The 26,825-nt window shown below is 45.6% G+C and overlaps 2 protein-coding genes across 7 annotated transcripts in view; one reads left to right on the top strand and one right to left on the bottom strand.

The window, feature by feature from the left end:
* mGluR (metabotropic Glutamate Receptor) overlaps positions 1-21,737 on the bottom strand; it is a 33,579-nt gene extending 11,842 nt beyond the window's left edge. Inside the window, exons 1-4 of one of the 4 annotated variants that reach the window (XM_076536993.1) lie at positions 20,866-21,717; positions 20,603-20,817; positions 5,078-6,049; positions 3,755-4,548 (exon numbers count right to left, since the gene is read on the bottom strand). In XM_076536993.1, coding sequence (XP_076393108.1) covers positions 3,755-4,548; positions 5,078-5,625 — 1,342 coding nt within the window. In that variant the 5' untranslated portion in view covers positions 5,626-6,049; positions 20,603-20,817; positions 20,866-21,717. Of the gene's footprint in view, positions 1-3,754; positions 4,549-5,077; positions 6,050-13,056; positions 13,766-20,602 lie in introns of those variants that run through there. The other 3 variants (XM_076536995.1, XM_003705712.3, XM_076536994.1) reach the window with 3 other exon arrangements.
* Positions 1-26,825, top strand: part of Atg4b (Autophagy-related 4b) — a 48,204-nt gene that overhangs the window by 16,600 nt on the left and 4,779 nt on the right. The gene's annotated exons all lie outside the window — the stretch shown is intronic.

Below are 26,825 nucleotides of genomic sequence, written 5' to 3'. Positions count from 1 at the left end.
ATGGGCTGTAGTAATATAGGTTACGTTTCGGAATTATCTTGCTAATTCAGCGTACTGCAAATTTAACGCGCGTTGAATTTAACGCACCGCAGACTCAACGCGCGTTGAATCTAACGCACCGCAAATTCAACGCGTGGTAAATCTAACTCATGGCGAATTTAACGCGCCTCAAATTCGACGCATTGCGAATCTAATGTGTCCCGAATTCAATGCGTTGCGAATTCAACGCGCGGCAAATTCAACGCACCGCAAATTCAACGCACCGTAAATTCAACGCGTGAGGAATTCAACGCACCGCAAACTCTACGCATTGCAAATTAAGCGCACCGTCAATTCAACGCGTGGCGAATCCAACGCACGGCAAATCCAACGCACCGTCAATTCAACGCGTGGCGAATCCAACGCACTGCAAATTCAACGCGTAGCAAATCCAGCGCACCGTCAATTTAACGCGTGGCGAATCCAACGCACTGCAAATTCAACGCGTGGTAAATCCAACGCATCGTAAATTCAATGCGTGACGAATTGAACGCACCGTAAACTCTACGCATTGCAAATCCAGCGCACCGTCAATTCAACGCGTGACGAATTCAACGCACTGCAAATTTAACGCGCGGCAAATCCAACGCACCGTCAATTCAACGCGTGGCGAATCCAACGCACTGCAAATTCAACGCGCGGTGAATTTAACGCACTGCAACTCCAACGCGTGGTAAATCCATCGCACTGTAAATTCAACGCGTGGCAAATTCAACGCACCGCAAACTCTACGCATTGCAAATTCAGCGCACCATCAATTCAACGCGTGGCGAATCCAACGCACTGCAAATTCAACGTGCGGTAAATTTAACGCACCGCAAATTCAACGTAGTGCGAATCCAGCACGCCGTAAATCAGCTAATTCCAGACGCGGAAAATTCACCGCGATAGGAACGAGTGGTAAATCAAGTCAGCAGTAATTGAGCGCAGCCTAATCGATACCAAGGTTAGATTTTCCGACTCCTATCAAATTATAGAAAAGTACATTCAGTCATTTCGCGATAATATCGCGAGGTCTAGAACAAATGTGGGCAGTAATAAGCTGCTCGCTAATGCCTTTCTTCATTAGCGACGCTAAGGCAAATTGGAATATCAGACGGGTATCAGATCGGGTCGACCCCGTGACGTTCAATTTGTAACTTGGACTGCTACATTATGTACTTATCTAATAAGAATTCCTTTTTTTCATAGTCAATTCGATTAACGTCGCTGAATATTTGACTTTTGTTCCGTCTTTTATGTCGTTTCGCTTCGTGTCAATTATTGATCACGTGAACGAAGCGACGTCCAGTTCGTATCGGATCGTTAAATCGACACGATAGTCTCGGTAAATCGAAACGCGGTACGTATACGTACGTACACACATCGGGGGAAAAAAAAGAAATTTCTTCCGATCCATTTCGCGAGCGACACGGCCGCCCGTAATCTCCGATTCGTCCGGTTACCAGAGTTGGATCGATCGATCGAATCGATCTAATCTGTGGAGCGCGGCAAGTCACCGAAACCGGGACATTATTTCCTGGCCATTTCGTAGAAATCTCGCCTGTCTATCAAACGAATCGATAATGTTGTCCGATTCAATTCGCGATACCGTGTACAATCGTTTCTTTGACGTATTAAGAGAAAATTTGATAGAGAAATCGAGAGGTAATTTTTGTCAAAGCGATCAACTTCCGCTGTTCGCCACCAGGGGGATCGCGATACCAACTTTCTCGCTAGTACGCATACCATTTCGTGACACAAATTGCGTAACCACGCTTGTGGCACATCGATTTACAGCTTAGAACTTTTGCAAGATGTCTGCATAAATATTTAATTGCGTTCGTGGGTACAGAATGGCGGGTCGTTAATTAAAGCAAGCGATGAGCCGATTTCGAAAGGTAGAACGTTTGATAAAATTTTATGACTGAAAAGTATCACGAAACCAAACTTGTGATACATCGATTTAAAGCTTAGAACTTCTGCAAGATGTCTACATAAATATTTATTCGCGTTTATGGGTACAAAATGGCGGGTCGTTAATTAAAGCAAGCGATGAACAATTTCGAATCGTAGAACGTTTGATAAAATTTCATGACAGAAAAGTATCACGAAACCAAACTTGTGATACATCGATTTAAAGCTTAGAACTTCTGCAAGATGTCTACATAAATATTTAGTCGCGTTTATGCGTACAAAATGGCGGGTCGTTAATTAAAGCAGATGATGAACAATTTCGAAACGTAGAACGTTTGACAAAATTTCATGACAGAAAAGTATCACGAAACCAAACTTGTGATACATCGATTTAAAGCTTAGAACTTCTACAAGATGTCTACATAAATATTTAGCCGCGTTTATGGGTACAAAATGGCGGGTCGTTAATTAAAGCAAGCGATGAGCAATTTCGAAACGTAGAACGTTTGATAAAATTTCATGACAGAAAAGTATCACGAAACCACCCTTGTGATACATCGATTTAAAGCTCAGACCTTTTGCAAGATGTCCACATAAATATTTTGTAACCTTCAAGTCCAAAATGGCCGACTTTCAGTGATTTCAGCATCACACGTTTTCATTTCGTTAACGGATTTTCGAGGAAAAAATAGCCTCTCCAAAATATATTCAATTCGTAAATCGAAGGGAGAAGAGTGCACGAACGAAACGAATTTTCGGCAAAACCGGTTGAAAAGCCGTCGGTCTTGGATTTGAAAAAGCATCGGTGAAATGGAACGCGGACCCGGTGGTCGCTTTATCCTCGTACGCGGCGCGATAAGGACGGACCCGTTGAAAAGGGTTCAGAGGGAAACTCGTACGAGGCCAGCAAGGCGTCGTGACGCCGACGGACGAGCGGAAACGAGGAAAAGCGAGAGAGGGATGGGGAAAAATGTGGGGGAGGCGGTATCACAGGGGGATCGTGCTGTATCGATCCTAAATGTGCAGTCCAATGGCATTGTTTTTTTTCCCCGGTTTATCAGACCGATGCGCGATGGTGGTTTTACGTCGGAGATACGTTTGATAGAGACCGTGAGAACCACGCGAGTTATCCTTTAAAAGGACGCATTAAGAGGTACCGACGCAATGTTCGAAAGGTTACCTTCGGATGTTTCAAGACTTTGTCCATATCGATAAAACCTCAAGGCCATTTTCGTCGAAAGTCGAAAAAACTGCAAATTAATGACGCGAAATCGTATCTGCACCAGCGAGAAAGTTGATACCGCGAACCCCCTGGTGGCGAATCGTCGAAATTCTCTCGTCAACGCGAGATCGGTTACTCGCTAGAGTGCAGCTATGTAAATCAGAAAAATCGGAACGGAGTACACAATGTCGGATAGAAATGCAGCGTATGTACCGAAATGTTTGGGCGATATCGTACGAATTCCAACCGTACGGAAAGGAATGATGGAAATCAATCACGAACAAAACGATCGTTGCAGAGGCATCGTAACCACGCAAATTACCCTGGTTTTCAAAGCGTTCCGATCCGGAGGGCTTGTAAAATTTCATATCGCTCGATCCCCCATGAATGTCATCGTTTCAGCGCGTTTATCGGCGGCCCGTCGCGTCGGCCCGATATTATCGCTGGCCGCGTTTATTGCCCGCCACCAAAGGGGGAGGTGGAAAGAATTTAATACGAGAGAGAGGCCATCGATTCCCGAATATCATCCCCCATTGAGCCGAGGTTCCCAACGCGAAATATTGAATTCCGTTCTTCGATGCCTCGTATAATTCTCACCTGTAAAGGACACGTTCAGCAGGTAATTCCTGTAGAAGGCTCCGCGGTCGTAGTTGGCCATGGAGGAGCAGAGGCCCTCGCTTTTCACGCACATGTCCCGCTGGAGGTTGTTGAGGGCAAAGGCGAACGCGTACACGGCGTCCACCACGAACTGCACCTTGGACTCCTGCTCGTAGCCCGTGGACGTGGTTAGCCTAAGCTTAGGCGAGCACACGGTGGCGTTCGGATTGCCCATAAGGTTCTTCCTAAGCACGCAGCTGAACACCTCCTCCCAGTACTCGCTGAACCACGGGTTCCTCCGATTCGTCTCGGGCGTCAAGGAGGCCATGTACTCGTCGAAGCCCGGTATGTTCTTCGATTGAAGCTCAACCGTGATCGCTCCCTCCGCCTCGTCCTCCAAACCCTCCACCAGCTTCAGCTGCCGACCCCAGCCGTCGCTGGCCAGCCATTGAAACGGCTGACTCAGGTTGGATCTCCTCGCCGCCTCCAGAATCCCCCTGGCGTCCTCCGCTCGGGTGAATAGCACCACCGTTCTGGCGTTCGGCTTCTTGCTCAATCTCAGAATGATGTCGTCGAACACCCGGTCGTCCGCAGCGCTGGGCACCTTCACGGCGGCGGCTATGCACACGTTCCGCTCCGTCGCCTCCCTGGTGAACACCTCGATACCGTACTCCCCGTAGCTGCCCTCCGAGTACACGGTCGACACGTACGACCAGTTCGCGCTCTTCACCACGTCCACCAGCGCGATCGATTGGAAGGTGTCCGGAGGCACCGTCCTCGCGAAGTAGTCGAACCTGAGGGTAACAGAGGGTGGATCTAGGATATAGCTTCGAGTGGTCGTAACTCGGGAACACGATTTACCCTGAAGCTCGCGGGAAATGACCGGGGTCAAACGGGATTGCGGGTGTTCTTAACGGCTTAAGCATGGAAGCAGTCTATGTCCACCTTTTTGCTTATGGCTACTTTTTTGCCTGACGACACTTCGCGGATGAACGCTAAGGCCATCGGATCGTCAGATATGACATTACTAGATTTATAGAATTGATGCAAGAATCTGTGTCCACTTTTTTGCTTATGGCTACTTTTCTGTTTGGAAACACTTCGCGTATGAACGGCACTAAAACCATTGGATCGTTAGATATGACATTACGAAACTTATGGAATTGATCCAAGAATTATGAAGAGGAACATTATCCGTAAAAGGTGGACACGTCAAAGGAATCCGTTAAAAGTCTGATCACGGGTGACCTTAGAACGTCGAGCCGAATGTGGACCAGCGCATATAGGCTAAAGATCAAAAGCAAAAACGAGTGACACACCAACCTGGTTTTATCGCTGAGTGCCTTGGCAGTGGACGCAGGCGAGATCTGCGGTATGTGGAACAGCCTGAGAAGGTTGGCCACCTGAAGAGACACGGAGCTGTAGGATCCGCCGATGACCCCGAAGATGGGTCCGGCAGTGGCGGTCTTCTTCACTCTCGGCACGGACTTGTCCGCGCACTCCAGCACGCTGATGTCCAAATTAGACAAGGACGCCCTGACGAAGTGCAGGCTCTGATTGAGAGCGTAGGTGTCCCTCCCGCAGGTGTCCAATATGTGAACGCCCAGAGTGATGCCCGGGAGTATCGTCTTGTTCGTGTTGATCTGATCGATGGCGAACAGCATCGCCTCCAGACGTTGAACGCCTCGGTTGTAGACGCTGGGGCCGCAGGAGGAGCCGCCCTTTTCGTGCACCGGGAACAAACCGCCCAGAACTATGTCCCCGGGTATCAGGACGGCCTCCCGCTCGGTGTGCACCTTGGACTGGATGATCACCGAGAGCTGCTGCAGCGACAACAGCAGCAACAGCAATCGGCCGAGAGGGTGGCTCATTTTAGCCGAGTTGTCTAGCTACAAGGACTCGTTCGACGAAGATCGCATTTTATGCCGCTTCTTCGATTAGGCTGCGTTCGGTGTCTAACGGGGGTTGGGTCTTAGACCGAGAGGACTCTACCGGCACCTAGGGTGTAGGGATCGCCGTTGGTCGTAGAAAATAATTAGGCCGTCCGTGGCTATCTGGACCAGCCGCGTCCGCGACCATGCTCGTCCATTTCCAGAGACGATTCTAGCAGCTAACGCAGCCTCCGGGGATCAGACGACAAAGTTATCTGTTCCCGCGTTCCTCGGATGCATTATCGGCGACGCGACTCCTTCGGATGGCAGCCCCGTCCATCGTACCCTCGAGCATCTCGAGTCTTCAGCCCAGGACGACTCGACGGTCCGATGTCCCCGTTTATCTCCGCTCGATTTCAGCCCGCTGCGCGAGTAAGCAATCTCGATATTAATGCGTTAGGATCCGCCGGAGACGGAGAGGATTACCGGAACGCGCTATCGATCGAAGGCGACGACCGGAAACGTATTATTTCCACGACCCGGAAAAACGTACACACGCACCGAGATTTCGACGATTTCCGGGATTCGACTTCCGGATTTCATCGACTCCCGACAAATGTACCGTCTTCCGGAACTGGGATTCTGGGTAGGATACGTATATGGAAAATATACCATCGTAAAATTCCTTGTGAAATAATTTTTAAAATTCTTGTAAATTATATCGCAAAGCAACCGTGTAATACTTTTATCCGGAAGATTAAAACTGGAAGAGGAATTCGAGCTCGAAAGTTGTCGGAACTTCTTGCTCGATTTTTCTGTATGTGTGGGAAGCATTTTTCGGAGCAAAGTTTGAAAAGTTTCGGTGTCTTCAAACGAACAGAACTTTGGGTTTTTATCTGGACGCGTGTCCAATAGTCGGCTGCTCTTTTGACAAACTATCGCCCATTTAAGTCACAGCCAATCCCGGGAGATACACCGATATCATAAATTGTCTGTCACTGTAGGCTTTTGCGGGGAAGATGGCAATTTAAGGGGTTAGACTTGGAGTCACTCGTGACACCACTGTTCAAATATATCGAAAATGGGAGGTTCAGCTTTGAGTTCAATATTGGTTGTAATTTATTAAATTTGGAATATCTACACTTCAAAATTTCTTAATTATTTTAATATTGCAACTGTGATTGCTTAGCTGTAATCAATCAACTGAAGTACCTATATAGCACCTTCGATTTGACCAATCTATTAAACTAACCTCAACACGCAAACCTTGAGAATTAAAGGGAAGAGTCTGCTCTCGATATATGGCCGTTTCTAAGATACAGCTCAGAGTTCATAATCATACCAAAGGTGCTAGCATCAAGGTCCTAACAAGCATCTAGCATCAAAGAAATCATCACCCCTTAAAATCGTACCTTCCATTCAAACCGAGACGTGAAAGCTCCATATATCGCCGCAAGGGCGTTAATGCCATAAACATCTTCCACGTTGGAACGATTTGGTCCCCGGTCCCGCTCGAAGCAGCCAGCTTACCGTTCGCTTTTCCCTTTTTTCAGCCTGGCCGGAAAACAGAGGGAAAAGCGTGGATGTGAAATTCACGGAGCCGGCTTCGTGGCGGGCTCGTTAAATTTTCCCGACTCGTACTCGTTAAGCGGACTTAATTTCACGGGACTCTAACAAGCGTAGCCTCTGCTTTCAACTTTAAATTCGAGAACCCTTCTTCGTCTCTCTGGCTCGTTCTCGTGCGTTCCACCTTCGGTTCTTAAATCGACGCACGATTTAACGATTGTTTCCGCGGGGCCGTTTCCTGGTACGAGTCTTAAGGTTTGCTGGAATTCCACGCTCGTACAGAGATTAGACTGGTTGGAGCTTCGATTGTGATGAGACCAGAGTGTATTTGATGGGACTGCGTCTCTTATTAACTACTTGCGCATTTGTCGGGTCATAACTCATCACTATGATATTAAAATAGAAAAGGAAAGTTGAAATACTGTTTAGTATTGTTCGTTGACTATGCGAATTATGGGATTTGAGCTCTAAACTGAAGTTTATTTAAATTTCGAGTGAAATCACAGCTGAGTGCGTCACCAGTGCGTCACGAGTGCATCGTGTGCGTCACGAATGCGTCACAGGTTTGTCATGTGCGTCAAGAATGCATCATATGTGCGTCACGAGTGCATCGTGTGCGTCACGAATGCGTCACAGGTTTGTCATGTGCGTCAAGAATGCATCATAGGTGCGTCACGAGTGCATCGTGTGCGTCACAGGTGCGTCGTGTGCGTCAAGAATGCGTCACTGGTGTATCGGGTGCGTCACGAGTGCGTCACAGGTGGGTCGTGTGCGTCATACGTGCGTCACAGGTGCGTCGCAGGTAAGTCGGGTGCGTCATGGGTGCGTCACTGGTCTATAGGGTGCGTCACGAGTGCGTCACTGGTCTATAGGGTGCGTCACGAGTGCGTCACGGGTTATAGGGTGCGTCACTGGTGTATAGGGTGCGTCACGAGTGCGTCACAGGTGTATAGGGTGCGTCACGAGTGCTTCCTGTGCGTCACTGGTGCGTCGCGAGTGCGTCACGAGTGAGACTCGTTACAATAGTGCAAGAACTACAAAAACTCGTAAAAATAGTGTTAAGAGCCAAGCCCATCAAATGATAGCAATTTGCAAATAAAATTAACAAAAATGAAATAAAATTTTAAAAAATGCCTCCCTTCCACATCTTCGATCACCCAGGTAACAAATGAAGGTTTTCTCTCCCGAAATCGTGTCAAACTTTCGATCGTCTACGCGACCTAAAATCTGGAATTAATTGATACCCGTAGATTCCCCGATTGTCGATGACCCGTTTGTTGGGAGCCTATCAGGCTCCTTTGCAAAACGTCGCGATGGTTTCATAGGGCTCACAGAGGGAAAAAAGAAGGGTAGGGCTCTTTTCCCCGGGCTCGGTTCACGAGATGGATGTCCAAATGGAACGCGCATATCGAAAATTTGTCACGTCGCGGACGCTCGCACCGAAATCCCACAAAGTGAATGGGGGTTTTATGCAAACGGGCTTTCAGTTTCCTCCGCCAAGTGCCATCCTACTCGGTTTCTTCGAGGCACGCTCTTTGTTAAACCGTTCCCACTCGGCCCACTTCTGTCACGCGTGCCCAACACGCGCCACCCTTCCTTTCGTAACTAACCCCTCGAAAAATTCCCATTTGTCGATGCTTTTATTCCGCGAATATCAGGATTTATCTCCTGTCAATCATTTCTCCTTTCTCCTACTCGGTATTGTCTCTTCAGATTTTGAAGAATGGTGGATACAGTTTTTGGTGGAGGTACGTGGGAGAATTAGTTTGGGGACTGTAGTTTTGAAAATATGGATTTGGAGGCTTGGAGATTTGGGGAGTGAGGATTTGGGGTTTGGAAATTTGGGGGATGAGGATTTAGGGTTTGGAAATCTGGTGGTTGAGGATTTGGGGGTTTTGGAAACACTAGGCATTTGGAATTTGCAGATTGGTGATTTGGGAATTTCGGGATTGGGGGTTGGGAAATTAGGAACCTCTGAAATTTACAAATTAGGTACTTTAAGATATAGGTATTAGGAGTTGGAAATTTGGTGGTTGAGGATTTGGGGGTTTTGGAGGCATCAGGCACTTGGAATTTGCAGATTGGAGATTTGGGAATTTCGGGGTTGGGGGTTGGGAGATTAGGCGCCTCTGAAATTTAGAAATTAGGTACTTTAAGATATAGGTATTAGGAGTTGGAAATTTGGTGGTTGAGGATTTGGGGGTCTGGAGACACTAAGCATTTGGAATTTGCAGATTGGAGATTCGGGAATTTAGGGGTTGGGGGTTGGGAAATTAGGGACCTCTGAAATTTACAAATTTGGTACTTTAAAATTTAGGTATTGGGGTTTGGAAATTTGCAAATTGGAGATTTGAGAATTTAGGGATTGGGGGGGTTTGGAGATTAGGGACTTCTGAAATTTACAAATTAGGTACTTTAAGATATTGTGGTATGTGTGTGTGTATGTACTATGTAATTGTATGGTATGTGTGTGTGTGTACTATGTAATTGTATGATCGACATGAGTGCATAATATGAATGAAGCTTGCGTATGGTATGATTGAAGTTTGCATGTAATAAAGGTTGCTAGAAGATTGTAAGATTGTCTTTTTGGTGTGATCGAATATTTTGGGAGCAAAGCAAAGAGCGCATTGCTTCGTGAGAGATTGTGAGATAGAGACGTGAGAAATTTGTTAATTCGTGAAGTTCCATTTGTGTTGCATTTAATTAATTATAACCAGTCATACTTTGTTAATAAATTTCATTAATCTTTCTTATTATTAAATATTATTCTATAATATAGGTATTAGGGTTTGGAAATTTGCAGACTGAAGATTTGGGGATTTAGGGATTCAGGGTTTGGAGGAAAGGGACCTCTGAAATTTATAAATGAGGTACTTTAAAATATAGGTATTAAAGTTTGGAAATTTGTGAATAGAGAATTTGGAAACAGGTGATCGAAAAAACTCCCAAATCAGTTCAGTTTCGATCGATGAAACGTCGCACCATGAAGCTTTATGGGGTGATCGGAAGCAGCGCGGAATTTCCTGTATCGTCTCGCATCCCTGTGAAACGTTGCTGAATATTCGTGCATGGGCTGAATATTCACGCGCGTGTTTTCGTATCCCGTTTCGCTCGATGTACTTTCTCCTCGTGCGGAACTTCCCTACTCTGTTCTACACCCTTTTCCTCTCTCTCCGACTTTAAATAAAAAAGGGGGTAGTATCTTCCTGTTTTCACGTTTAGAGTATCGATCTAGTGCAGGTGCATCCAGCAAGCACTCTGGGATATTTACTCGAAGCTTTTGCAACGATTCTATCGCCTCTGATATTCGCGCCTATCTGTCCTCTTTTGACCCACGAACGTTTTCTAATTGCGAGTATTCCTTCTTCGCCTTTTCAACATCTTCGAGCAATCTTTTAATGTTCAGTGCATTTAATTGCTTTTTTAAATAAAAGGATTTTTAAGATCGGAGTCCGCCATTTTGTAGATCGGTGTCCGCCATGTTGAAGACCGGAGTCCGCCATTTTGACCGACGCTTTGGAGTCCGCCATTTTGATCTTGGAATAACAAGTCGATCTAACGTAGTTTCAGAATAGTTTAATATTTTCTCAGAAAATATCAAAGGAAACTTGCACGTGTTTATTAAGTAAACTTCCTACCATAATTTAGAATATGTAAAATACAAAATGGCGGTGCTAGAGTTTTCCCTTTAAGAGTAGACTACCAAGAGTTACAGCTACCAAGAGAACTTAAAATTACACAAATATTTAAATATCTTCGTGCGTGCTTAAAATTGCACAAAATTTAAAATATCTTCGTCTGTGCTTAAAATTGCAGAAAATTCAAAATATCTTCGTCTGTGAATATCAGATGATTCTCTGAATTTCGGTCAGCCCCATCGATTAACGAAGAGGGAAGTACGATCCATCAAACCTCAGAGATCACCTAAAACGGTCCATTATTTATCTTCCCGCGAAATAGAACGCCGAGGCCTTCAATTAACTACAAATTCACCCTTCACCGACGTCCATTACGTTGCTTCCCTCAGCGTCTTTATACTCGCACATGGTGTTTTCCACGCTAAAAACGCTTCCCTCCGAAGAGCAATCCGGAGTGCCCGGTTCTCAAGACCCATTTTTCAACTATTTCCACTGCTGAAACCAGGTGTCCAAAATGCAGAACCAACAAGTTTGATTCTATCGAGAAAACGTCTGGAACTACGTTGGACTTCGGAAACGTTCGATCGTCGTCTATGTAGGACGTACGCGCATTAACAGTTTCCTGGGCAATCACGGGCCGGAAGTTGCCCGCAAAATTATTAGTCCGAAAGCCGGATACGTTGCGACGATACACAGATTCCGTGGAACCAGTTCTGTGTTGGAGATCTTGGCAAATTGCTAAATGTTGAGGTGAAGTTGAAATGAAATTTGATGTGAAGGTGAGAGTTTTTTAATTGGAGGAGCTTTCTGCTGGGTGAAGTAGGCTGATGTAGGACTTGGAGAGATTTTGGGACTTGAAAGTTATGGGACTGGGAGAGATTTTGGGACTTGGATGATTTGGGACTTGGAGAGATTTTGGGACTTGGATGATGTGGGACTGGGAGAGATTTTGGGACTTAGAAGTTATGGGACTGGGAGAGATTTTGGGTCTTGGATAATGTGGGACTTGGAGAGATTTTGGGACTTGCAAGTTATGGGACTGGGAGAGATTTTGGGACTTGGATGATGTAGGAATTGGAGAGATTTTGGGACTTGCAAGTTAAGGGACTTGGAAATTATAGGACTTGCAAGTTGTGGGACGTGGAGGTTGTGGGACTTAGAAGTTGTGGGACTTGGAAGATGTGGAACTTGGAAGATATAGGATGTGAAAGTTCTGGGACTTGGAAATTATGGGACTTGGAAGCTATGAGACTTGGAAGATGTGGAACTTGGAAGATGTGGGACTTGGAAGATGTGGGACTTGAGAGTTATGGAACTTGGAAGCTATGGGACTTGGAACATGTGGAACTTGGAAGATGTGGGACTTGGAATATATGGGACTTGGAAGATGTGGAACTTGGAAGCTCTGGGACTTGGAAGCTATGAGACTAGGAAGCTCTGGAACTTGGAAATTATGGGACTTGGAAGCTTTGGGACTTGGAAGCTATGGGACTTGGAAGCTATGGGACTTGGAAGCTATGGGGCTTGGAAGATGTGGGACTTGAGAGTTATGGGACTTGGAAGCTATGGGACTTGGAAGATGTGAAACTTGGAAGATGTGGGACTTGGAATATGTGGAACTTGGAAGATGTGGAACTTGGAAGATGTGGAACTTGGAAGATGTGAGACTTGGGAGTTCTGGGACTTGGAAGCTATGGGACTTGGAAGCTATGAGACTTGGAAACTCTGGGACTTGGAAGATGTGGAACTTGAGAGTTATGGGACTTGTAAGTTACGGTCCCAGAATCTGGACACATGAAAAGGGCCCTTGGACCTTCAGAACTTCGCAAATCTAAAAACTAGTGGTTGTAAAATCTAGGAACCGAGAAGTCGATAACTAAGGAGTCCAACATTCGGAAATAGACCACACCTCAATTCCCAAATGACCCAAACTCCCAAATCTCTATTAAGTACCCCTCCCAAATCCACATCCTTGGCATCCACCCCTATTCCCCAAACGCCCCGAAAAAGATCAGTAAACAAGACAAAAAGAATTCTTCATAAAATCGAACAATACGTTGACCGATAACCATCAACGCATCGAAAACAACGAAAACACTCGATCTGACCGCTTCAGAAGACCACTCTTGAAGTATAACCATGTTTTTGCGCAGTGAACATCAGTCGATTTCGAGTACAAACTTTCCAGCCTTCTGCAGCTCGTTGATTAAAGGGTATTACTTACCGGGTAGTCGTACAACCCGTCGACCCGCTTTTCTTTGAGCCAAGCAACAACCAGCAAAGTGGTATTCCTCTGTTTCTCCGTCAATCTCTTCCTTGCGTTTGATTCTCTCTTTTTCCTCGAGTTTCCATGATACGCTTCACCACCTCCACTCGGATTTAGGGTACGTTTGCACTTAACGGACGTTTATTATGGACAAATATCTATGTCTCCAAATCCATTCCCACATCCGATCCATATTTTCACAAGGGAAGTCGAATTTGCTCGGCTGCATAACGGTCCATCGATCGCTTACTTGGGCTAACTTTGGCCCAGTTGTTTGTCTCGGAGCCAGAAAATTATTTTGGTCTTCAAATGTGGGGAGGTGGACTCTATAGTAAAGTCATTACATAATTTAATTAATTAATGAACGTATCATGTCCATCTTTAGAACCAGCTGGACTTTGTATACCCAACTTGTGTTCCTCAGATCTTTTTGTGAAGAGGACATCATTTAATAAATGGAGAAAATGATCATATCTCTGTTTGGAACCAAGAGGACCTAGTATACCTAACTTATGTTGCTCAGATCTTTTTGTAAATGAAACATCAATTAATTAGTGGGGAAATGATTATATCCCTGTTTGGAACCAACTGGAGCTAGTATACCTAACTTGTGTTACTCAGATGTTTTTATAAATGGAATATCATTTAATTAGTGTAGAATTATCACATCCTTCTTTGGAGCTGGACCTAGTATACCTCAACATATGTTACTCACATCTGTTTGCTAATACGTGATGTAATTATTGAGGAATCATCATGTTCCTCTTTGGAACCAAGTAGACCTGGAACTATGTTCTGAACCCTAACTCAGATGATTTTGCAAATGGGATATAATTTGTAAAGCAAGGTAAACTCGGGTAAAATAAATGGGTAACAGATTGCAGGGTCAACAAAGAAGTATGTTATTGGGGTATCGATGTGACTAGCCTTTCGAACTTAACCCTCGAAAGGTTAAACGTCGCGATATACCGGCACGTGAAAACGTACCCTTACTTGGCAGACTGCGTTCAGTCCCACCCCCCGCTTTGGTCGACGTCGAACCACCCTCGACCTCTTGAAAACTCGCTACACGCGCAACACTTTACCAAATGAGTTCTAATTCATGCCACCTTCCACCTCCCACTCTCGCTACCGCCGCCCTTCCCTCGCGCTCGCACCCTCTTCTCCTTCTTTGAAGTCTACTCCTCGCTACTCGACTTCCCGTTTCTTCCACTCGACGACGAAGCCAGTGCCGTTGTTCATTTAACGACTCACCGTTTGGCCGCTAGTTGTTTCACCCCTGTCTGCTGGTTACAAACTCTCCGAACTAAGGTGGTCATCCCTTTCATTACGTCCGATCGTTTTCTTTCATCGAATGTGGTCCTTTTCTTCCCGGTTCCGCAACTCGGTGTAATTGCCGGGGATGTCTCGTGCTCTTTTTCTTTCGGTGTTTGACTCGAAATTTTCTTCTTGAAAATTGTGCTAAGGGCGGCACATTCAACCGAGTGCAATTCTGTCGAGAGAACATTGTCTTGAAAGGCTATTAACAGACTTCTAGAGAAGTCCGGGAAATCTGGATTCGAGTCTGGGACCTTTTTCGGAATTTTGGGATTCGATGTCTTATAATAACGTGACGCATCTATGACGCACAAGACGCACGTGTGACGCACAACATGCACTCCTGACGCACTCAAGACGCACCTATGACACAAGACATCCTCGTGACGCGCATCACTCGAGACGCACCTATGATACAAGACATACTTGTGACGCACTCGAGACGCACCTATGATACAAGACATACTTGTGACGCACTCAAGACGCACCTATGACACAAGACATACTTGTGACGCACTCGAGACGCACCTGTGACGCACAAGACATACTTGTGACGCACTCGAGACGCACCTATGACACACAAGACGTACTTGTGACGCACCTGTGACGCACCTATGACGTCCAAGAGCCACCTAACATTGTCAAAATTGTACTACTAACATTTTAACCTTCTTCAGTTGTCCCCACGTTGGAATTAGCCAGCCAGAAATTGTAGGTTAACCCCTTGCAATAGGGATGCAGAAATGTGAGGAATGATACGAGGTATTCGAAATCATTACGGGACGAGGTTCACATGTCCCATAGTAGTTTCATATCCATGTCAACCTACTTTCGCGAAGACTAATCTGACCATGTGCCGTAAGAAAAGTGATATGCAGAAGAGCAGTGTCCTGAGAGCACCGTTCCGCATCCTTAATGTTCAGATACATTAGGACTCGCGTTCCGAGTGATGGATGGAACATCCTCTCGAAATAACAAATGCGTGAACGATCCGAAAACGTAATTCCGCGCTCACTAATTGGAGGATAGCCAACGATTCGTAGCTTTCGATCGACCCTCGACGAGGGCAAAGTTTCCGGATTAGCCGATCGATATCCGTATAAACGCGGTTAGACTTGGTCACGGTTATTTCAATTTAAATTCTCAATTGATATTAAAGACTCCCGGGGAATCGCGGACGGCGACCAGTCTTCCTGTAATACGGTTAGAATCGCCATTACGCGGTTAATCTTCGAGGCGACGTTGGTTTAGCAAGAATCCTTCTCGTTGGTCCGTTTGCTTCACGATAGCGAATCAATAGTCCACTTCCACTCCCGGTCTCATTATTCCAGATACCCTGCTCCCGATGTCCTCGAATCTTCGACGTAAGTCCTACGTAAGTACTGTCGCGATTTCACGCGTCGATACAACGGTGTTACGTGTGGAGGATCGAGATTCAACGAGGACGAACGCATGGATCTAACACTGCGGACTGAACATGTGAACTGATGCTGTTACTTTCTTGCTGTACTTCACTTGTGATGAATGTAACATGTGACAAACTAGACGAATTTAACATATGTCCATATGTGATCGAATGTGCAAAGAGTCTGACATGTGAACCGATCACATGCTTACTCCTTTGTTGCTGTACTTCATCACTTGTGATGAATGTAACATGTGAATGTAACATGTGACGAACCTCATTTGTGACAAACTGGACAAATTTAACATATGTCCACATATGATCGAATATGCAAAGAGTCTGACATGTGAACTGATCACATGCTTACTCCTTTCTTGCTATACTTCATCACTTGTGAATGTAACATGTGACGAACCTCATTTGTGACAAACTAGACGAGTTTAACATATGTCCACATATGATCGAATAAGCAAAGAGTCTGACATGTGAACGGCTCACATGTTACTCCTTTCTTGCTGCACTTGTGATGAATCCAACATATGACGAATTTCATTTGTGACAAAGTAACAAATTCATGTCCATGTAACATGAAATGTCTGCGGCAATATAACGAGTATCTGCAAGGTTCATCTTGATCATCCTCGTTACCTTTTACAAGGAGTTAATCGATGATCGGTCAGGCTAATGAGCTCTTGGAGGGACAGTAAGTATTTGACGGATTCATCGATGCGCGGAATAATAGGAGAAAGAAGGTTATTGAGAAAACGAGAGAGACGTCAGGATGACGCACAGACAGGGTAACGACAGATAAAAAATAGAGTAACGAGGGCGGCGATAAAGAGCTAGCTCGAAGAAAGGGGATCGTTTTCAGGGAAAAACAAACAGAAGGAGCAAGCATCTCCGTGGAACAGCCAGAAGAAATAATTCCCTTCTAGCTAGTGGAATCGTCACGGAAAAATAATCTCGCAGCAACAGCGTGCACAAAGGGGAAATATAAGTATCCGCGGGCGAAACGGGACGCAAACTTCGCCAGCTGATATTGATTTGTTTTTGTATGCTCGCGGTGAAACTGGCCGAATGTGTGTCACAACGGACCTGAAATTTTCCGAGGGTGGATCTGGAAAGTGTAAACCTGTCTAAGAATTTGCCCCTTGTGGCTGCGGTTTTATCGCTGGCGGTGTACAAGATGGGCCAACCGATATCGCTAACCCGCATGGATCTGTTTAACACAGAATGAAAAGAAATCCTGGCTTGGCTTCTCAAGACTGCGTTGGATTAAAGTGTTCACCATATTGTTCGATTAAGGTCCCAAATTCACAAGCTTTCCAATTTCTAAGGTCCCCAATTCCCCAAGGTCCCCAATTGCCAAGGTCCCCAATTCCCAAGGTCCCAAATTCTCAAGGTCCCAAATTCCATAGGTCACCAATTCCCAAGCTTCCCAATTCCCAAGCTTCCCAATTCCCAAGCTCCCAAATTCTCAAGCTCCCCAATTCCCAAGCTCCCCAATTCCCAAGCTTCCCAAATTCCCAAGCTCCCCAATTCCCGAGCTCTCCAATTCCCAAGCTCCCCAAATTCCCAAGCTCCCCAATTCCCAAGCTCTCCAATTCCCAAGCTCCCCAATTCCCAAGCTTCCAAACTCCCAAGCTTCCCAATTCCCAAGCTCTCAAATTTCCACGCTCCCCAATTCCTAAGCTCCCCAATTCCCAAGCTTCCCAATTCCCAAGCTCCCAAATTCTCAAGCTTCCCAACTCCCAAGGTCCCAAATTCCCAAGCTTCCCAATTCCCAAGCTCCCCAATTCCCAAGCTTCCCAATTCCCAAGCTCCCCAATTCCCAAGCTCCCCAATTCCCAAGCTCCCCAATTCCCAAGGTCCCCAATTCCCAAGCTCTCCAATTCCCAAGCTCTCCAATTCCCAAGCTCCCCAGTTCTCAAGGCCCCCAATCTTGCGGCCCAATCAGGCCCAAGATTCCTACTATTTGACCCTGCGTTCCTCAATTTTAATTGCGTCGTACATTTCCACGTCTAACAGCAAAGGGAGTAAGTCGAGTAATCCTAATTGCATATACAGCATTATGACTTGGGAGATCTAAAGGGATTTGTGGGACCGGTGGTAAGACGGAGTGTCTCGTTCACGAATGGTCTACACAAAAGGATTCATTAGACTAAATGTAATAATGAGATGATGTTCCTCACTGGCAAATATTGTGAATTGGGACATTCAAGACGAATCTCATTCGCAAACTGAAACGGAGAATAATAAGAGGGTGATATTTGCAACTTTGTGGATTAGGTCCTTCATGATAAAATAATCTTGCACAGTACAGAAGATTACTAGTAATTGCTATGGTTTTAGATGCATCCTAAACGGATTATGTCACAACTCCCTCATTTCCAAAGCTGCGATAGGTGTAAAACGGTGATTGCCCTTTGAATCGAGACTCGAAGCTAAAAGAGAATTCGAGCGGTAGGATTCCGGTTATCGTTCGAGCCGATACTTTTCAGTCGCTCGCTCGAGGAACAATAGCCCTGGCCGTATCGAGAGTGGCCCTATAGCGGTATCTCTAGCTCCTCGCGTAATTAACGCATCGCGGCTGTGTTTCAAGGTGCACCGATCCCTAAAAGTTAAGCGACTTTCGAGCTACCGAATTAATTAGAGCGCGAATCGTAATTACACTCCGGGACCGCGTTTTTCGAGCGAACCGGAGCCTGCCTATTAAACGGAGGATGAAAACCGAGCGATTCTCAGAGTACATCTGACGTCTCTTTACTGACACTTAAACTGTTATTCCTCTTTCAATCATTTTGGCTATGTCCATAGTTTTAGCATTTTTTTTACTGGTCCTAGTTCATCTCTGCATTAGATTTGAACTGTTAGAGTGCTTGCTGTTTGTGGACCATGAATTTGGATCTGTTGTCATGGACGGTTCAGATTCATTGTCCATGTGTGTACCTTTGTAGTGTGTGGTTAAAAACCTGATCATTATAGTCTGAACAGAAATATGTTGCTGTCTATGTTTTCAGCAATAAATCAATGAGATGATCATTTAAAATTCTCCAGCTTATTAATCATTATGATGTAAAGAACGATGAAGTTGGATCTGTTGTCATGGACGGTTCAGATTCATTGTCCATGTGTGTACCTTTGTGATGTGTGATTAAAAGCCTCATAATTATAATCTGAATAGAAATATGTTGCTCCCTATGTTTTCAGCAATAAATCAATGAGATAATCATTTAAAATTCTCCAGCTTATTAATCATTATGATGTAAAGAACGATGAAGTTGGATCTGTTGTCATGGACGGTTCAGATTCATTGTCCATGTGTGTACCTTTGTGATGTGTGATTAAAAGCCTCATAATTATAATCTGAATAGAAATATGTTGCTCCCTATGTTTTCAGCAATAAATCAATGAGATAATCATTTAAAATTCTCCAGCTTATTAATCATTGTGATGTAAAGAACGATGAAGTTGGATCTGTTGTCATGGACGGTTCAGATTCATTGTCCATGTGTGTACCTTTGTAGTGTGTGGTTAAAAACCTGATCATTATAGTCTGAATAGAAATATGTTGCTCTTTATGTTTTCAGCAATAAATCAATGAGATGATCATTTAAAATTCTCCAGCTTATTAATCATTATGATGTAAAGAACGATGAAGTTGGATCTGTTGTCATGGACGGCTCAGATCCATAGTCCATGTGTGTACCTTTGTGATGTGTGATTAAAAACCTCATAAGTATAATCTGAATAGAAACCTTGCTCTTTATGTTTCCAACAATAAATCAATGAGATGATCATTTAAAATCCTCCACCTTATTAACCATTCTGATATAAAGATTGAAGACCTGTATAAAATGTGAAGTTAGAGGTGAACGATCCAGTGTTTGACTGTTAAGCGCAGTGTTCCTCGTTCTACTTTCCGCGAGTAGAAGGTATTAGGTTTGAAGAGAACAGTTGGGTCCGATTGACCCAAGACCTGTTATGTCTCGAAAATAGCTCTTCAGCGTTGAAGCGTTAAACGATGATCCAGCACTCGTGCTTCCGCGTTTACACGAAAGTTTCATCATCTTAACCCCGAGCGGGGCAAAGTTTGCAGCCCATCAAGCACCTGGTACATTGTACGGTGAAAAATTCGTGGTACCTCTAAGCGCCTTTTAGCAAGGGTTAGCTTTTTCACCCTTCTTCTGAAACCCCTTTAGATGGACGCTTAAAAGCCTCGGGTACGAAAATTGCCGGCCGACCTACATAACGATCTCCCGCTTCATTCATCGGTGCCCGCGCAAAAACGCTGGCGGCACGCAGCCCGCGACGGCCCGGTCCACCTATCCCTCTCCGCGGGAAATAATTAGCCCCGGAGCGCTATCGCGTACAAATATGATGCGTATCGAATCGATAATACCGACCGACGGGATGGTACGTGTTTACCACCCTCTAAATCCTCCCCGTCGTACGAATCGTCGGTGATCCTTTGATCTACCGCTCCTTCGATCGATCCCGGCAAACCTCGTTTACTCCCGTAAATATAACGGGGATCAATACCGGAGATCAAAGTCTAGATCAAAAGGTCTCTGTCGCGTGGAAATGAAATCGTTCCGCCGCGTGCCAGAAAGAGATAAAGAGGCAGAAAGGCTCGGGGTAATTACGAGGCCGATAGTTCGTGTCTGACCTAGGGATTTAGATAAACCAAGGTTATCTCGAGCAGCGAGGATCAGTACGGAAGGGCGCTATCGAACGTCTTGTCCTTGATGGACCTTGCGAAGCTACTCCTCGCGTACTTACCAGGATGATCCTCGAATGAGACAACTCGACGATCCCTAAGCGGTCCACGCGATTAGGCCAGTCGACGACCAACGGAACCACTTGTGCCCTCGATCGATGCCCGACCTGCACGTGTTCGCAGGTGCCAAGGCTCCAGGGCGAAGTGTCCTCGTGCTCGCGTTTGGACAGGTATCTTCGCTGCACCCGGACCGTGTCTGGACAGGCGGACGATCCCACTAACTCGATCACGGCGAATTAAACAGCGGAGACACAAAGATGTCCACCTCCTCATCGACCTGATACGTCGATCAGTTCATCCGTTCCGTGGATCCGTCCTCGAGGTGTCCAACGGATACTCGAGGGGGTTGTTTGGCAACATCACGGTGAAGCGACTAACCAACGTGGTTGTCGCCACAGCACGACTGACCGGCCGGCCGAAACCACCCTCACTGATTTTCACCCCCTGTATCTCTCCGGTTTTCCCTCTTTGGCGAGCGCGCGCGCGCGCACGTGATTCCTCCCGTCTCTGTTGCTACCCTCACCAAAGCGTCGCGACGCCCTACCACCACGACCCCAGCTACCGCTGCTTCCTTTTCCAGCTTGCGCCCCGTCACGGTCAGTGCCGTATCGCGAATTTCCCGCGAATTTTTTCATGGATCGACCCTTTCGAAACCGATCGCAAAAACGCTTCGCCCTTTTTCCGAATGACAGAGCTTACGACCGAGTTGTGGGTCCTGTGTGGGACTTGCATTGGGGACCTTGGGAATTGGGAAGCTTGGGAATTGGGAAGCTTGGGAATTGGGAAGCTTGGGAATTGGGAAGCTTGGGAATTTGGGACGTTGGGAATTGGGAAGCTTGGGAGTTAGGAAGCTTGGGAATTTGGGGCCTTGGGAATTTGAGAGCTTGGGAATTTGGGGCCTTGGGAATTTGAGAGCTTGGGAATTGGGGAGCTTGGGAATTGGGAAGCTTGGGAATTGGGAAGCTTGGGAATTTGGGACCTTGGAAATTGGGAAGCTTGGGAATTAGGAAGCTTGGGAATTTGGGACCTTGGGAATTTGGGGCCTTGGGAATTAGGAAGCTTGGGAATTAGGAAGCTTGGGAATTTGGGACCTTGGAAATTGGGAAGCTTGGGAATTAGGAAGCTTGGGAATTTGGGGCCTTGGGAATTTGAGAGCTTGGGAATTTGGGACCTTGGAAATTGGGAAGCTTGGGGATTAGAAAGCTTGGGAATTTGGGACCTTGGGAATTTGGGGCCTTGGGAATTTGAGAGCTTGGGAATTTGGGGCCTTGAGAATTTGAGAGCTTGGGAATTTGAGAGCTTGGGAATTTGGGACCTTGGGAATTTGGGGCCTTGGGAATTTGAGAGCTTGGGAATTTGGGGCCTTGAGAATTTGAGAGCTTTGGAATTGGAAAGCTTGGGAATTGGGAAGCTTGGGAATTAGGGAGCTTGGGAGCTTCACTTGCTTCGCAAGTACTCGTTTTTAGTCAGTGAATTAGCATAAATATTGCGTTTATGCATTTATGATAAGATCCAATTTAACAAGGATGCAGGAATTGATACGCATGTCGAGAGTACGCTAAGTAAATTCAGAGTTTAATCGCATGCGGATGGCAATTAAAATATTTCGGATCTGCATTCTGCGAAGAATAATCGTGCAAAAACGTCCTCGAAGCAAACGATGATAATTAATTCCGCGAATCGAACGTCGCGTGTTTGGAGACCGTGTTAACCAGCAGCTGTAATAATATTACAACAATCAACGGCGACGTAACGCGTCACGTGTACCAGCCACCTGTAAATTATAGTAACGTCGGACGCAGAAAATTTACGCTTTGAAGCGAACGGAATGATCGATTAATCGCGTTGACGTCTTAAGGAACTCCTCGAATGGCCTTTATAAACGTGGAACAGTGTGCAGGACATTCAGAAAGGACCATTGAAAGTTTCCTCCGTAATTAATCTTCTTTCGAGCACGTTTGCGTGCACGGGTCTCCGTTTGTTATAAAATATCAATTACGCAGTTTATAATCCCTGCTAGTTAATGCAAATTGATCGTCCGAGGACATGCAATATATTACGATTATTATAAAACGTCTCATACGTGTCTTGCAGTCGGCACTCGAGGAGGAGACTAAAGTTCGCGGGGGTCAAGTAGTTGGCTCTATTCATCCGCCCTCTAGGAGAACAATCATTCCGAACGTTATTAGACTTTGGAAGAATTTGTAAACGACCCAGTTAGCTCGGTAACCGGTTCTCTGTATTCCTCAGAATGTACCACGCTACTCGAACAGCTTCGTTCATGAAAATCCACACGCTGCCAAGGAAACGATAGAAAACCAGAAGCGACGATGTTGAAGCTCGATGTTGTTTGCTCGCTTTTTAAGAGGACTCCGCTCACAGAAGCGAGCATCCATGACTCTGTCCTTGTTGCTGCCTTCTGGCGATTTTCAAGCGTTTGCACGAGCGACAGGTTAAACAGCGTTACGCGTCAGACGGTGAAGCCTGCAAGATTTACTCTGTCCGGGGCAAAAGCGACGAGAATAATATCCTTAACCATTTTCCCGAAGGACGTGTACAGGGTGTCTCCGTCGAAACGCGATGCCGTTCAACCTGTGTATTCCTCGCGGTAAACTGAAGCGAAAAGTTCTTTTCCGTTTTTCGATACGACGCTTCGTTCTCGAGATATGACCGATTGAATACTCGACTTCCGGCGCGCAGGCGCACAGCTGATCGCACCGGAAGTCGCGTGCGCGATCTTTGATTGACCATATCTTGGAAACGGGGGGTCGTATCGAAAAGTGGTAAAGGACTTTTAGGTTTGTTTTGACGAGGAGAATGCGATGGTGGAGTTTTGGGACGATACTGTGGAAAATTGATATTTGAGAGCTTAGGTTTTTAAGAGTGATTGTAAATGGCGTCGTGTTTAAATATTAACGCGAAATGTATGAAACCATTTGCATTCGAAAAAGTTTCGTTGTTCGATTCCGCAAAGTTTGCCAATTTTTCTCGGTCTGTAAGCCGGAACAATTTTTCACCGACTTCCACGAACAGCTGTGCCCGATATTAATCAATTACAACTCGAAGTCTCTCCAATTTCTTTTCGCTTATTGGAACTCCCGCAACCGATTCGTGTATCGCAATTTATTCGAGTTTAGAAATATTGTAAACAAAATGCTGGGAAGTTTGAAAACCGCGCTCGAAAGTTTAGGCTCGTTTAATAATTCCAATTAGCCGTTGATTCTGGCGCATCTTCAACTCGATTTCGATTCCCAACAATTACGGTGAACAATAGTGGCGAAAACGTTCGCCAAAGGTGAGAGTTAAATTAATCAAACGGGTCAAGTTGCATTCGAGCGCTCAGTGGAGATCTTCTCACGAAACTCGAATTCGGTGTTTCGAAATATAAACAGTTTGCCGAACTGGCACGAGCTTCTCCAGTAATTAGCGAGCCAATCGAGACGACCAAAATGATCGAGTCAACGGAGGATGGACTTTTAATTCCGCAATCGGAAGTTTTGGCTCCGTTTATCGATTCCGTCGGCTAATATCGCCCAAAGCTGGCCGCGTTTCGCGAGCCCTGCATATTTGCACAATTTTAACTCGGCCAGGATTAAATATTTTTTTATTCGTAATTTCAAAATTAAAGGCTCTTTGATTCCCGCGCTCTATACAAAAAAATGTCGACTGTCGGATCTTTTTTACTCGATTCTCATTTGCATGGCAGCTTTAAATATACTCGTTATCAAATAAATTAATCAACCTTCCGTATCGACCAACTGCGACGTGCCACAAGATGGCGGATCGATCTTTGCGTTCGACGCAACGGAAGAAAGGATCTCGCGAGAGAAGAAGCGTGACTCGTTAAATGTCCTTATTCGAGCCGTGCACCGTGATTACGTCGATATTCTTGCATGACCTAATTTCCGTCCCACCCCCTTTTCTATCCCAACCTTATCTCCTTACCCCCTGCGACTCGTCAAAACAAGAGCGAGTTATACTTATTGTGCAAATAATTATCTCTGCTATGCATGTCCTTTTGTGTTGATTTTACAGTGGCTTGACTTTTATTACACACGTAAGAAAATGCAGATTTCTAGTTTCTTTTGTTATTATTCGCGTAGCTTGGGGCTACTGGGTCTCCAAAGGGGACCGGTTTGAGTAATTAAACTGGTGGTTTAGTTTTTATTATTTTATGGAGGGAGTAGTTCTTTATCCTGGAATGGAGATTTTAGAATGAGAGTAGAATGAAGACTCTTTTCTGTAGATTAGGTACTTCCTTAGGGGACCCTACCTAGTGTGGGGTCCTTTAGGATAGATTCTTCTGGGGTGGACCCTCCTTTAGGACCATCTGTTATTTCTGTGAGAACCTAACGTCTTTCCAAGCAACCCAATTCTCAAGGCCCCAAATTACCAAGGCCCCAAATTCGTAAGGTCCCAAATTCCCAAGCTCCCCAATTCCCAAGGTCCCAAATTCCCAAGCTTCCTAATTCCCAAGCTCCCCAATTCCCAAGGCCCCAAATTTCCAAGCTTCCTAACTCCCAAGCTCCCCAATTCCCAAGGCCCCAAATTACCAAGCTTCCCAATTCCCAAGCTCCCCAATTCCCAAGCTTCCTAATTCCCAAGCTCCCAAATTACCAAGCTTCCCAATTCCCAAGCTCCCCAATTCCCAAGCTCTCAAATTCCCAAGCTCCCAAATTACCAAGCTCCCCAATTCCCAAGCTCCCTAATTCCCAAGCTTCCTAATTCCCAAGCTCCCAAATTCCCAAGCTTCCCAATTCCCAAGCTCCCCAATTCCCAAGCTCTCAAATTCCCAAGCTCCCAAATTACCAAGCTTCCCAATTCCCAAGCTCCCAAATTACCAAGCTTCCCAATTCCCAAGCTCCCAAATTCCCAAGCTCCCCAATTCCCAAGGCCCCAAATTCCCAAGCTTCCTAATTCTCAAGCTCCCCAATTTCCAAGGCCCCAAATTACCAAGCTTCCCAATTCCCAAGCTCCCCAATTCCCAAGCTCTCAAATTCCCAAGCTCCCCAATTCCCAAGCTCTCAAATTCCCAAGCTCCCCAATTCCCAAGCTCTCAAATTCCCAAGCTCCCCAATTCCCAAGCTCTCAAATTCCCAAGCTCCCCAATTCCCAAGGTCCCAAATTCCCAAGCTTCCCAATTCCCAAGCTCACCAATTCCCAAGCTTCCCAATTCCCAAGCTCCCCAATTCCCAAGCTCCCAAATTCCCAGGTCCCCAATTCCCTTCCTAACAAGGTTTCCCTACATTGCCATGTACCCTAGTTTGTGTCTTTCAACATACATACGTCGATCTCATACCAATATCAATATACATATTCCAATGTTATCTCATATCAATATCAAAGTACTCCAATATTTCCTCCCTCTTTATACCTTAACAAAGCATTAAAACATACACCCGTACATTAAGTTAGTGACTTATCCACCAACTCCTAGTGAAGCCTAGTTACTCAATCAAAAATCTTACACCAATTTTACCCCGAACTTTCAATACACCTGCGGCTACAGCGACATGTGGAGGTCCTGACAACACATCCATTTCCTTCCATCAATCTCACGATGCCCACCAATTCATATTTTGCCATAGCTACTCGACAGCACAATGTGAAATTTAGAACGAGCGCGACCGTGGTAATCAATGAGGTAAGCCGGGATACGCGTATCTCATTGGTTATTCCGCGACAAGGCGCGCATGACGGTCTAACCTCGACTCTGTCTTTGTCCGTTCGCACCATAGGCATATATGGATAAAGTCAAAGTCGACATGAGAGAGAGAGAGCGATAGCTGCAGTTGTTGCCTCTCTTTTCTATGTGTGAAGTGGTGGGAGTCCTTTGTGCGTGCGATACTTCCCTCCCTGACATTGGCGTAGCTTTAGAGGGTGAATTTGTAAAGTGGACACTAGATAAATTCCTGCGTTCTTAATTTCCTGAGTCCCAAATTCTCAAGGTTTGTAATTTTCTGGGTTCACAATTCTTAAGGGGCGGAAATTCTCAAGGTTTATAATTCTCAAGCTTCTTGGTTGCCAAGGTTACAAATTTGCAAGGTCCCAAATTTCCAAGGTCCCAAATTCCCAAGGTCCCAAATTCCCAAGCTTCCTAATTCCCAAGCTCCCCAATTCCCAAGGTCCCAAATTCCCAAGGTCCCAAATTTCCAAAGTCCCAAATTTCCAAGGTCCCAAATTCCCAAGGTCCCAAATTCCCAAGCTTCCTAATTCCCAAGCTCC

Source organism: Megachile rotundata, chromosome 11, assembly GCF_050947335.1.
Source record: "Megachile rotundata isolate GNS110a chromosome 11, iyMegRotu1, whole genome shotgun sequence".
Classification (NCBI taxonomy): Eukaryota; Metazoa; Arthropoda; class Insecta; order Hymenoptera; family Megachilidae; genus Megachile; species Megachile rotundata.
Note: the sequence above shows the minus strand (reverse complement) of the source record. Positions and strands in the feature narration are given on the sequence as shown.